Below are 14,385 nucleotides of genomic sequence, written 5' to 3'. Positions count from 1 at the left end.
CACAATTATTAAATTTAATCTAACACATACAAACCTATGCCCAACAAATATATGAAAAAACAGACATTTATTAATATATGAAACATCCATAAAGAAAGTTTCAATACATTTCACAGAACGAAAATGACCTCTGTCCACACCACCATATCTTGATATATGTAGAAGAGTGGAAAGCATGGGTTATTTAATAAATGATATTAGGAATACTGACTCAATCAATAAAGAAAAAATTGGACACCCACCTCTACTATATCCCCAATCCTCAATGTGGACTGAAGACCTAAATGTGGACAGTGGAATGTAAACATAGAGCAAATATAGAAAAAAAAAATGTAGGCATGGATCTTCCATGAGCCCAGAGTCTTCTTAAACCAGATCCCAATGAAGACAATCAAAGATAAAGAGTCAAGAGACCTTGGAAAATATACTCACAACTATTTATAAGTAACAAGAGATTCATATTTACATTAAAGAACTATAGCAAAGCAGGAAGAAATAGCAGGAAGACTGATGGCAAAATGGGTAAAGGAAATTCATAGATGGGACACCCAAATACCCAAAAAGAATATAAAGAGATGCTCAACCTCAGTAGTGATGGAAGAAATTAAAATAAACATTACATCCATTATACTTAAAAAATTAGAAGGGCAGATAATATTAATTATTGGCAAAGATATAGGGAACTGTGACCTTCTACACATGGCTGGTGGTGGCATAAACTAGCATAGGAATTTTGGAGAGTGCTATTCAGTCATTAGTGAAATTAAATTCTATGATGTAACAATTCTATTTCCTATCCTATACTTAGTATTACATATAGGCACATCTACAAGGATATTCATTGTAGCATCATATATAGAGTCAAAGATCTAGGAGACAACCTAAGTGTTTACTTTTATGGTTTTATCTTTATCTTAATAAGGGCATAGAAAGCGTATTTAAGATAAATATATGCACCACATCTTCTATATCCATTCCTCTGTCCATGGACATTTAGGTTCCTTCCATGTCCTGGCTATTGTAAACAGTGCTGCAATGAACACTGTGGTGCATGTGTCCTTTTGGACTATGTCTTTCTCCAGACATATGGCCAGGAGGGGGATTGCAGGGTCATATGGTAGCTCTAATTTTAGTCATACAGAGAAAGAGAAATACCATGCGATATCCCTTATGTGTGGAATCTACAAAGAAATGATACAAATGAACTTATTTACAAAACAGAAACATACAGATTTAGAGAGCAAACTTATGGTTACTGGGGGGAAGGATGGGGGAAGGGATAGTTACGGAGTTTGGAATTGACATGTACTGCTGTATTTAAAATGGATAACCAACAAGGACCTACTGTACAGCACAGGGAACTCTGCTCAATGTTATGTGGCAGCCTGGATGGGACGGGAGTCTGGGGGAGAATGGATACATGTGTATGTATGGATGAGTCTCTTTGCTGTGCACCTGAAATTATCACAACATTGTTCATCAGCTATACTACAATATAAAATAAAAAGTTTTAAAAAAGATAAATATATTAAGTAAACATAAATATGTGGCATGGAAATAGGGAAGAACAATACCAGAATTGGTGAATGGTTTACAAAAAAAGATAAAGCAAAATAGGGAATTTGTATGAACTGATGATAAAGGTGTGGTATAAACCAAATATTGACAAAACAGAACAAAGTTCCCATCTGACCAATCAGCACCTGGGTTTTTGCTCTTGAGCCCAAAGGAACGTCTCAACAGTGGGGACTCGGGTTGTAACAAAGAAGCCTTATCTTCAGGATCGAGGTGATATTCTCTTTTCCCTCTTTAAGACATTAGACAATTCCTAGAAGGCTTGTTTCTCTGAGAGCAGATGGACACATCCATGTGTCCTTACAAAGGAAACCAGTTTCTGAGCTTTGTTGTACACAACACAGTTGAACGAATGAGGATGTTAAAGGTGGTGAGTCAGGAAGGCAGTGGCTCATCGTGGCCCACATTGGGTAGTTTCTATGGGGAAGGGGCAGAGTTCCTCTGAGCTGCCCCAGAGGAAACAATGGGACCAGAAAGAAGAGGAAGAATTAGAGAAGACAGATTTGTATTCAACAGGAGGAAGAAACGTCTGATTATCATGGCCAAGCAGAATCAGAAAGGGCTTAGAGCTCATTGGGGGCACTGCAGAGACCCCGTGCAAACAGTCTGGAAAAATCTGAGTACAGTCGAAGAGCAGGTTGAGTATCACATGGGATGCTGGTCTAGATGAACCCCAAGTTTATTTATATCCCTAAGGTTCTATCCTTGTATCATCTGTTTACACATATGTGGGCATATTTTATATATACTTAAGTCCATCTACATTTGAATATAACACACATAAATGTTTACACATGATTTCAACACATACGAATACTTTATGTGTGAATGTAATATCTTTATATTTATAAATAAATGTAATAAAATAAATATTTGTTATATATTGCATGTGCATAAACTACAAATTCTGTTGAACTTATACATTTTGACAATTACTTGTGTTTGTACTAGTCCATATTTAATGAGTTTAAATTTTTCTGATTAAAATGTTATCAGGGCATTATCACTTAAGCACTACCAAAGGAATTTTTTTCCCTGCGTGTGTTTATGTGCACATACAACTGTGTGTATATCCAGAGAGATTGACTGTGGGTCAGGCAGTGAAAGTGTGAGTAAACTTCTTGTCATGTTTTCTTCCTTTCTCATCTCCACTTCATTCTCTCCTTCTTGGAGTCCCTGTGTCTAACATGCATAACAAGTATTGCAAAACCTTATTTCTCCCACAATTTTAATTTTAACTGAATAAAAATTTGCATTCTTTGACTTCATAGCAAATCAAATACATGTTCTTTTTGTCTACTTAGAGTAAACCAATTTGAGATGTTATTTGTAAAAAAAAAAATTAATATAGTGTTTCCTTAAAGAAAGGTACCAGTAGTGGGATTGCTGGGTCATACGGTGGTTCTATTTTTAGTTTTTTAAGGAACCTCCATACTGTTCTCCATCGTGGACGTATCAATTTACATTCCCACCAACAGTGCGTGAGGGTTCCCTTTTCTCCACACCCTCTCTTATTTGCAAAACAGAAATAAAGACACAGACATAGAGAACAAATGTATGGATACCAAGGGGGAAGGGGGGTGGTGGGAGGAATTGGGAGGTTGGGATTGACATATATACAATACTGATACTATGTATAAAATAGATAACTAATGAGCGACTCTACTCAATGTACCATGGTGACCTAAATGGGAAGGAAATCCAAAACAGAAAGGATATATGTATATGCATAGCTGATTCACTTTGCTGTACAGCAGAAACTAACACAACACTGTAAAGCAACTACACTCCAACAGAAATTAATTTTAAAAATAAAAAATAATTAAAATGTAACAAGAAACAGGTTAAAAAAAAAAGAAAGGTACCAGCTTCATTTTCCAGATTGGAAGAAAAATAACAAAGCAACCTATCTCCAGGACAAATCTGTTTGAAGGCAAGTGCTCCAGCTGAGTCTGGAACTCAGTCTTGACATCCTAACCAAAGTAAAGAACTTCTCTTCTGTGGAAGTGTGAGAGCACCTCTCCTCAGGTCAGGTGAGAAACTACAGTCATTTAAACACATTTAAACATGAGTACGTCTTTGGTAGTTTACAAAGGAGGGGTGGTGAAAAATCCCCACATAATCAGCCTTCTTTTTCCATATTAGGATATTATATTAACAAAGAGAACTTAAATTCCCATTTGAAGTCATAAATTACCACGAAAGTGTTACACATTTAATGTATTGCCTTTATGTTCCCCCACCAGCTTTATTTTCTCCCATATTACTCACAATAGAAACTGTACACTCTCTAAGTAGTTGCTGAAAATCAATACAAGAATTTTGCAAATTACTAAAATTTATGGTCACACAAGACCCTAGCAAATAGGACCTTAAATTAAACATTGCTCAACTTTAATGAGGCACCTAAAAGAGAAAAATAACCTCGAAATATTATGTTTTCTATGAACAGTATTATAAATGATTCCAGTAGCTGGAGAGAGGAGAGTGGAAGAAAGTGAAAGTGGTAAAGAGAAGAAGACTCTTCATCCCTGACAGAGTTGGGTTTGGAACCTGGTGGAGGTTGATGGTGCCCTGGCTGGAAGAGCAAATGAGCAAACGTCAGTCACAAAGTGGGAGTGGGTGACACTGCCAAGGTTGTTTCCGTGCACAGAGCTGCAGCTCTGCCTGGGCCAAGTGACATTAGCTTGTCAGGAGCCCTTGAAGGATGATGTCATTAGAAGACTACGTTCCTGGCCGCTCACTGAGAGGTGGAGGAAAGCAGACGCCTTCTCAGCACCATTTTTAACAGGGTGTTCATTTCCCCAACTGCACCAACAGTAGCTCTGTGAGGCCACTAGGATGACAGACGAGGTGAGATGCACCCTATGATCAAAAGCTGCAGTGAGAGCAGGATCTTTCTGCCGGATGGTACAGAAGAGTGTGTCAGTTAGGCTGCAGAACACAAAGGGTCACGACCATGAGTCGGAAATGCTGTCAACGACACCTAACTCTTCCATCAGTTTGAAGCAGGAAACGATAAAAACCTGTCTCGAATTAGAACTGGGAAGTGCTACATTTAGAAAATGAAATGAAATATGAAAGAGTGAATTTTGTCACTGCTTTTATTTCCTTTCTAGCATCACCATCTCACCTCATTATTGACAAATATAAATTTTTTTAACTTTTTTATCGAATAAAAGATTCTTTAAATTTGATAATGCTTTATAATTTTCAAAAGTTTCACACACATGATTTCATATAATCCCATAATAATCTTTTTGAAAAATCCCCTACTCCTATATCGCCCCTCCCCACTCCCCTCTCCCCACTGGTAAACACTAGTTTGTTCTCTATATCTGTGAGCCTGCTTCTTTTTTATTTTACTCACTAGTTTATTGTAGTATTTTTCTCAAAAAACTAAAAATAGAACCACCATATGACCCAGCAATTCCACTCCTAGGTATATATCTGAAAAAAACAAAAACACTAATTCAAACAGATATATGCACCCCAATGTTCACAGTGTTATTTACAATCGTCAAGACAAGGAAGCAACCTAAGTGTCCATCAGCAGATGAATGGATAAGGCAGATGTGATATCTACCTACCTACCTATCTATCTATCTATCTATCTATCTATATACACAATGGAATACTACTCAGCCATAAAAAGAATGACCCCTTGCCATTTGCAGCAGCACGGATAGACTTGGATGGCATTACGCTAAGTGAAGTAAGTCAGACAGAGAAAGACAAATACTGTATGATATCACTTATATGTGGAATCTAAAAAATACAACAAGCTGGCAAACGTTAATTTAAAAAAACTCATAAAATACAATTCCAAAAGCTTGATGCTTCTTAGACACACTTGCCAAGTTACAATTTCAACCATTGCTCTCTACTAATTTCAGCCCACTCCCCAAATTCTTATATCAAAGTTCCCCTGGTCTGAATCCAGAATGGTGGTCCACAGACACATGATATTAAGCCTACCGTTCATAAGATATTTTAGATTCTCATTCTTGGACTTTCCATCATCCAGACTAGAACTTCTGGAGTCCTCTGGTTCTTGCCCATGCTCACTCACCAAATCCATTCCTTCCTTTTCCTCTTTTCAATTTAACTAATTCTCCCTCTCTCTTACGTTAGGCACTCAATAGCTCATACCCTTTCTTCTAAGATAATCTCCTTTCTTGATTTTTTAAACAGCTTTCTTCCCAGGTACTTTGAGTTAATTTCTCCTCACTTCAATCCTGGCTTCCCACTGCAATGTGAATTACTTTTCAAAAACACACTGTGGGGTGGTACTGGAAAGCAAAGATGTGTATTTGAGCCCTGAATCTATTACTGGACAACCCTGAGCAGGTCTCCTGCTCTCTCTTATTCTGTTTCTCTGGTGATGCTTTATCTACATTACAGACTCACTGTGTGTATTAATTAAGATTACAATTATGAAAGTGTTTTGTAAACGACAAAGTTTTATATAAATACAAATAGAAGGTGACATTTTTATCTAGCAGCCAATTAACTTTCCTGGCTGTGTTGGTCCCTAGCAATTAGAACATTCAACTGGGCACTGTTCAAGTTCAATGTGGCACCTAAAATGAGGCAGGAAGAGCCCTGAACTGTGTTAAATGTAACACTGCTTGTTAAATTGAAATGAAGTGTAAAAAGAGATTTTGACATTCATTTCTCCATACATGTTTGAAGGAAGCAAAATTGCACTTCTCGCTAATATAGTTTAGAACTTCTTAAGTTTCAGGCACTACTAATGATCAAAATGTTATTTATATCAATCTTTGATTTTTTTTAAATTTCCCAAGTCATATGATACAAAATAAGTGAAGGGGGAATAAAGAAGCAAAAAAGACATGACTGAAAAATAGTATTGTTTCCAAATGTCATCTACATACACACACACACACACGCACGCACACACACACACATACACACACACACACCCCACTCTAGTGTTAAAGAAAAACCTCCTGGAAACAAGATAAAAATGGTTTAGTTTTACAGTTTGCAGCATTATTAATGGAAACAAGTGGGCCCACTTCCAAATGAAGCCAACTTTTGAGGTATTATATTTGCTCTTCTAAAATGATCTGAATACAGTATTCACTGTGTAGTCTAACCGCAAAGGTAATGGAGCTGAATATATATAAATAAAATAAGGAAGACTGTCTTCCAATCCTGCTCCACAGGGAGAGTCAAAAATTTCAGTCTTTTCCTCTAATTCAGTTGATGTCTTATCTCTCCCTTATCATAATTCTTACCATAATTGAAAATAGTAAAGGTTATTAATTTTTTAAAAGCTTTGATGGGCTACAAACCTGACCACTGGAGTGTGATTTAATTTACATATTTCATTTCAAAACATTTTAAAATTCAAATTTAAATGCTCGGAAGTTAATATGGTTACGACTCACTACTGACATCTGAGGAAAGGCTAAGATCGTTAATGGTGTATAACTGTTACTGTATGTTGACAGTTAGATGTCATTTTAAGCAAGAAATGTAAGTGGTATCTTAAATCGAATTACTCTAAATATCTTTGCTAGAGTGCAATGCACGTGAATATGACTCCCTCCAAAAAGTATGCCCTAGGTTGACATATAGGAGTCCAGAATTTATTATTTTTCACCTGGGAAGCCCTACACAGTTTTAAGCAGGCTTAACCCTATCCACTCAGCCTGCCGTATATTCAGTTTCATTTGTCTACCCCAAAAGATAAAATTCAATAAAAGTAAGGTGGAATATACTGTAGTATTAATAGCCAACTGTATTTATATTTAGTTTAGACATTGCTCCTTAAAACAAAAGAAAGCATGTTTTGAAGCAACGATTAACAAAAAGTATATACTCTCTCCGCTGCCCAGGCATGTGCACAAAAAATTAACTCACAATGAATGCACAGCAGTGGAATATAGATTTCTTTAGCAAGTTTTGTATTCCCAGCTTCTTGGTAAACCCATTGTTTAAAGTCTTTCTAATCAAATTTTTCTTAGTGCGTGATGTTCTCATATGGTAGGGTCCATGGAGACATCTAATCTGTCATCTGGAAGGCTATCATTAGAGACTGCCGGGCACGTCTCTATCTCTGATCATTTGGCTGTTGTAAGTTTTATAGATATCTTTGGTTTTAATATCATTTTGCATCTGGAGGGCATTCTGTTTTCTGCCTCTCTTATCTGATTGCCACACCTGACAGCCTCCTTCCATCTGGTGCCCACTCCCACCCTCCCTACTGATGGTCTTTGCTTGGCTTCTTTTTATCCCTGGGGTTGGTTTCTTTTAGGGAAAATTCTTTGTCATCAAGTAGAACTTATTTTCTGAGGTACTGACCTACCGGGCATAGCGTAAATATTCCATCCATCATAGTTAAAGAAATAAATACAATCACAAAATGAAGTTTTATGCAGCTATGACCAATCTGGCTTACTAAGAATTTCTAATGATTTGAGAAAATTCTTAAGATATGTGGTTATTAAAAAAATTCAAAATTATATGCAGGTGTATGTAATGTGTAATACATAATACATGTTACCTAACATATACAACATAATACAATACATTGTGTGTGCGTGCGTGTGTGCGTGTGCGTGTGCGTGTGTGTGTGTGTGTGTATTTATAGGTGTCCCTAAACAGGTAAACTAACAGGATTTGTGAGAAAAGGTGGTTGAGGAAGACCACGGAAAACCTATCCAGCTTTGTAACCAGGACATTAAAAGACAATTACTGGTACCTAGGGAGATAACCGTGTAGCTCAGGCAGGCAGCTTAGCAGGGCAGGAGGCCGTTTCCACATATTTTTGGTATTACTTGGTGCATTAGAGCTATTTCCATGACCTGTTTCCTGCAATTATTTACATAACTGAAAATTTTCATTTTATGTTCACTTGAGGAAACTGGATTGGGAAATGGAAGAAATGGGTTCCCCTAAGGGTCTGCCACACTACAAAGCTGTATGTCCCTGGGGGAGCCTTGTCACTTACAGGTCTTTACTGACAAGGAGATTGGGGTTGAGCTGCATGATCTACAAAACTCATCTTGACAGTTAGAGTCCATGACAGTCCACGTCATGGTGTCATGTGTCAAGAATAATTTAAAAGGCAGGAAAATTTTCTGTGGAGTCCTTTAAACATAGCATTCCTATGTTGTTGCTTTGACCTGCTCATCTATTTTGTTTGAAGTCCTCATCCATTATAGAAAATCTCTTCTAGTTGGCTTCTAAAAGAACTCACTTTTAGGAGGTTTTAGGAAAACACAGCTATGTGTTTTAAAACAATCTGTCAGACAACTAGATAACCAAGTCAATGATATGTTTCTTTTTTCTATGATTTTATAAAAACACAAATCCCCTGGAAAACCAAGCCAAAAGTTCATGTGAAAAGAAGACTACATCAACCATCACTCTGGTGAAGATGTAGTGGTAAAGAGATTAGAACATCCAATGGACCTTACCATCCTTCAGTCTTTGCAACTGTCCTATTCTGAATATGCAGATTTTGAGATTACCCCACTCCTAACGGTTGGTCTGGTGAAACAGTTGAGCTTAGTCATGGTGAGCTGTGTGGGGACCGAGGGACAGCCTTACCTTTGACCGTCACGTGGACGCTCTGGCTGGTGGAGAGCTGGGGTTGAACCAGCACGTTGCAGGTGTACTCCCCCTCGTCAACTTCCTTTTGCACATCCGAGAGCTTCAGCGTGCCATTGTTCTCAAATGCCACTTGGCGGTGGTTAAAAGGAAGCAGATCGGAGTTTTTGTACCATTTGATGGAGTAATACGGATAGCCAATCACACGACAGTGAATGTATGTGTCCCGTCCTGCTATTGCTGTGATATTTTTCATCGGTCGAATGCTTGCAGGCCCTGGAGAGACACAGAGAAACTCTTGAAAATAATTTAAGGGTACCTCTTATGTGTGGAAATGGGTACACTTTTCCTTGAGTTAAAAATGTAGATTAGTTTCATGTAAGGACATCTGTTTCAGTTAAGCACATTTTTTTTCTGCATTTGGCATTTTCTACCAAGAAGGTTTATCTTTTTTCCTTTTAATTTTGTTACTTTCAAATGAATTGAGTGAGTGTTAAATACTTTAATTATCAACTACTTCTGTTAAGACGTTTTGAATTATAGGACAAAAGGCAATTTAATCAATAAAAGGTAACTAGCTGCACTGAACAGTCATGCTCTTTCGGTGAAAACTCTGGTAGCCATTCAGCTGTTTAACTCTCTCTGTACACTCGGTTATGAAGATGGAGGTTATGCCATGTTGCACTGTGAATGTCAGTTAAATACCAGGTATGTGAAGGGTTACCATGGACATAGCAGAATGGAAGAGGAGGAAGGAAAGAGCATGCAAGCACAGCATAAACCAGGAAAGGAAAGCTCCAGTGGACAAGTCTAAGAATAAAACAAGAGAACACGCTGACTAAAGAAACCAAAATGCCACCTCCAACAGTAACCCAATCACTGCCATTCCTGAGTAGGAAGCAGAGGGTAGGAAATGGGAAGCGACAGTTAATCCGTTTTTGGCATTCCAAGACTCAGCTCGGTGCATGCAGAAACCTTCTTCTCCACTACAATGAGTTATGTGTGTTTTTTGAGGAGCTGATTTGACAAGCACCTCTTACGTTTATTCGAGCCTGGTACAGGACGACTCCCGCCGAGTTGTTGGCAGTGCAGCGGTAGACTCCCCCGTCCCGGACCTGAGAGCTGGAGATGTTCAGGTAGCTGACCACGTTGCCCTCGGAGGTGATCATCTGGCTGATGCGGTGACTGCCGCCCTTGAGGATGGGGTCATCGTCCAGGGTCCACGTGATCGTGGGCAACGGTGTTCCCTTCACGTTGCACATGAGGGAGACAGGCTCTGCTGGACTCACCACCTTTTCACTAAAGGCAGAAATAATTTTGGGAGTTCCATCTGCGGGAAGACAGATCACAGAAGGAAGTGGCACATACAAATAATTAAACAACTTCTGAGTAATTCTATTTAATGATTAGGATGTGCACGTACTGCTTCTCAGACATGACTCAAAAGTCTGGTTTTATTGATAAAGCTAAGTTCCAATCAGGACAAAATTTCATTTTCCAAATAAGTAAACACAGCATTAGCAAGCTTTAATAATTTTCTTATATATTTCTTGATGAAGTCATAACAAGAATGATAATGCAACTCAGATGTTCATGGTAAAAAATGTCATCTCCCAAGAAGTTTATAATTCAAAACTGGTATATCCCCACCCAAAGTTATAAACATAGAGGAAACCCACACACTTCCAATGGTCGCTTTAGCTTTCTACTTCCCCCAAGTTAATTAGGGATTACTCAAGTGAGGAATCGTTTTTTATTTATTTTTTGAAATTTATTTATGTTTTGGCTGCTTCGGGTCTTAGCTGCAGCACGCAGGATCTTTCACTGTGGTGTGCGGGCTTCTCTCTAGCTGTGGTGCGCAGGCCCAGTAGTTGTGGCACACGGGCTTAGTTGCCCCGCGGCATGTGGGATCTTAGTTCCCCGACCAGAGATAGAACCCACGTCCCGCTGCATTGGAAGGCGGATTCTTTACCACTGGACCACCAGGGAAGTCCCTCAACTGGGAACTTGTTTAGAGGAAAAAGGAACTAAGAGATTGATTATCTCATCTTTATAATTTTCTCCTAAGAAATCATGTTTTATAGTTTGAATGACATATAACTGCATGTGAATTTTCATGAAGGCCTTGATAATGGTAGAAGCTAAACAAATTTGACCCTTTCAGTATTATTAAATATCTCCATAAGCATCTTTTCTTTCTTTCTTTTTTTAAAAATTTATTTCATTGAAGTATAGTTGAGTTAAAATGTGTTAATTTCTGCTGTAGGCAAAGTTATTCAGTTATACACATATATAGGTTCATTTTCATATTATTTTATGGTTTATCACAAGATACTGAATATAGTTCCCTGTGCTCTATAGTAGGACCGTACTGTTTATCCATTCTCTATATAATAGTGGGCATCTGCTAACCCCAAACGCCCAATACATCCTCCCCCCACCCCCTCCCCCTTGGTAACCACAAGTCTGTTCTCTAAGTCTGTGAGTCTGTTTCTGTTTCACAGATAAGTTCATTTATGTCATATTTTAGATTCCATAAGCATCTTAAGTAGGGTGGCCATTAATTTATCATCTAACCTGGAATACTTTTGAGAATAAAACAGATACCAGGAGGGCTTCCCTGGTGGTGCAGTTGTTGAGAGCCCGCCTGCCGAGGCAGGGGACGCAGGTTCATGCCCCCGTTCGGGAGGATCCCACATGCCGTGCAGTGGCTGGGCCCGTGAGCCATGGCCGCTGAGCCTGCGCGTCCGGAGCCTGTGCGTCCGGAGCCTGTGCTCCGCAATGGGAGAGGCCACAACAGTGAGAGGCCCGTGTACCGCAAAAAAAAAAAAAAAAAAAGACTGTCCCAGGCAAACAAGGAGCTTAATCTTAAGGAAAGTTTCCATAGCAATTTCCATTATTTTTGACAAAGATCAAATTTTCATATTCCATTATTTTTCTATTACATATATTGATTATCTGCCTCATGTTATATGGTAGTAATCACAAATACATGTTTCTTTATATATATACGTATATATATATGTGTATATATATATATATATACGTATATATATATGCGCTTCCTTTAAAGAAAAGAAAGAGAGAAAAATGTATGAAAGTCAAAATAAGGAAAAGTTACCAGTGGGTCTACCAGCCGCAGGCACTATAAATCAACATAGCGACACTTTTTTTCTAGGCGTAGATAGGCCATTTTGACATGATTGTGATCACATGCAACAGGATTTCTGAGTCTGGTAATAAACCTTGCTGGAGGAGATATTAAAAAAAATTTTTTTGGGTGCTAATTTCAAGGGTTTAACCATAGTGAAAGATAATGATTAACAGATTTTTTTAGTTTTTAATTTTAATTATAATAATTATATGTATTCATTGTTGAAAAATTTGAACGTATATATAAACCAAAGAAAAACTGGAAATAAAACTGAAGTTATCTTGCAATTCCATCACAGAAGGGTAATGGTTAACATTTTCAAATATCCCTGAAAAAAGAGTTATTCATCACCACAAAACCCTGAAGCCTATTTCTTAAGACCTAGAGCCTTCTACCATCTTTTCATTTGCAAATTCCTGAATCTTAACTTCTTCATTCCAACTCAGTGTTTTGAGGTTGGAGAAGGCCTTCAAGTATTTTTTTTTCCCCCAGATGCATTCATAAGTAGTATATTTCAAGGTCCTTGGATTGCAAACATCTTTCTTTTACTATCAAAGATGACAAAAGTAACTTCATAATATTAAAATAAAGAACCTGCGCTTTTGCCCGTAGAACACTGCAGACATGACTTCAACATGCTCTACATTTAATTTACAGAGAAGTTACATGTGATGCTGACCATTACTCTTTGTACATAACCAGTTGCTGGTGCTTGGGAATGTTCAGGTTATTTTATTTGACCTTACAATTCAATGTATTTGTCAGGATGTGTTTAGCTGTGAATTATTTTTTCACTGATTTTTACACTAAGCACTGAAATCTCAAGCCTTTTTTTTAAAAATCTATTTAGGAAAGTTTTCTTCAGTTACACTTTTATTTTTTAGATAAAATTTACTTACAGTTAAATGTATAGATCTTAAGCTTACAAACAGAATGAATTTTGTTAAATATATATATACCTGCGTAACCACAAAACGATCAAGATAAAAACCATTTCCATCACCCCACAAAGTTTCTAGGGGTTCTTTCAATCATTCTTCACCCACCACAGCTGATCACATTCTGATTTCTATCACCATGCATTACTTTTGCCCGTTCTTGGCTTCAAACCCATGTTTGAGTGTGCCCTCTTTACACACTCATGGAACCTATCATAATCGCAGGACAGTCAGCAAAATTAGGAAATGTAACTTTGGAAGGGTACTGTTATCTAATGCAAAGTCTGCCGATTGACCAATAACGTCCCTTACAGCTATTTTCCCAAGTTCTATCAGTTTCACACCTTACATTTATTTGTGGTGGCTCCTTAGTCTCTCTCTCTCTTTTTTTTAATAGATCTTTATTGGAGTATAATTGCTTCACAACACTGTGTTAGTTTCTGTTGTACAACAAAGTGAATCAGCCATATGCATACATATATGATCATATCCCCTCCCTCTTGCGTCTCCCTCCTGCCCTCCCTACCCCACCCCTCTAGGTGTTCACAAAGCACTGAGCTGATCTCCCTGTGCTATGCAGCTGCTTACCATTAGCTAACTATTTTACATTTGGTAATGTGTATATGTTGATGCTACTCTCACTTCACCCCAGCTTCCCCCTCCCCACCATGTCCTCACGTCCATTCTCTATGTCTATGCCTTTATTCCTGCCCTTACCCTGAGAAAAGCCATAATTCAAAAAGACATGTACCATAATGTTCATTGCAGCACTATTTACAATAGCCAGGACATGGAAGCAACCTGAATGCCCATCGACAGATGAATGGATAAAGAAGATGTGGCACATATATACAATGGAATATTACTCAGCCATAAAAAGAAACGAAATTGAGTTATTTGTAGTGAGGTGGATGGACCTAGAATCTGTCTTTAGTCGCTTTTATTATGCAACATTCCTCAGTCTCTGTTGCGTTTCTTGACTTTGACATGTTTGAAGTTACTTTGTAGCCAGTTGCTCAAATTCAGTTTGATATTTCCTGGTGATTAGATACAAGTTTTGCATTTTTGACAAATACCATGGAAGTGATGTTTTCCTGTCCTTGTTGGCCATTTGTGTATTTCCTTTCTTAAAAC

General features: G+C 37.9%; 1 protein-coding gene across 1 annotated transcript in view; it reads right to left on the bottom strand.

Annotated features, from left to right (window-relative positions):
- Positions 1–14,385, bottom strand: part of DSCAM (DS cell adhesion molecule) — a 189,532-nt gene that overhangs the window by 56,199 nt on the left and 118,948 nt on the right. The window contains exons 8-9 of the mRNA XM_089910069.1: positions 10,193–10,489; positions 9,160–9,435 (exon numbers count right to left, since the gene is read on the bottom strand). Of these exons, the coding sequence (XP_089766195.1) occupies positions 9,160–9,435; positions 10,193–10,489 (573 nt within the window). The remainder of the gene's footprint in view (positions 1–9,159; positions 9,436–10,192; positions 10,490–14,385) is intronic.

Source organism: Delphinapterus leucas, chromosome 4 (assembly GCF_059928025.1).
Source record: "Delphinapterus leucas isolate spDelLeu-1000000601 "Yukka" chromosome 4, BTC_Dleu_Yukka2, whole genome shotgun sequence".
Taxonomy (NCBI): Eukaryota; Metazoa; Chordata; class Mammalia; order Artiodactyla; family Monodontidae; genus Delphinapterus; species Delphinapterus leucas.
Note: the sequence above shows the minus strand (reverse complement) of the source record. Positions and strands in the feature narration are given on the sequence as shown.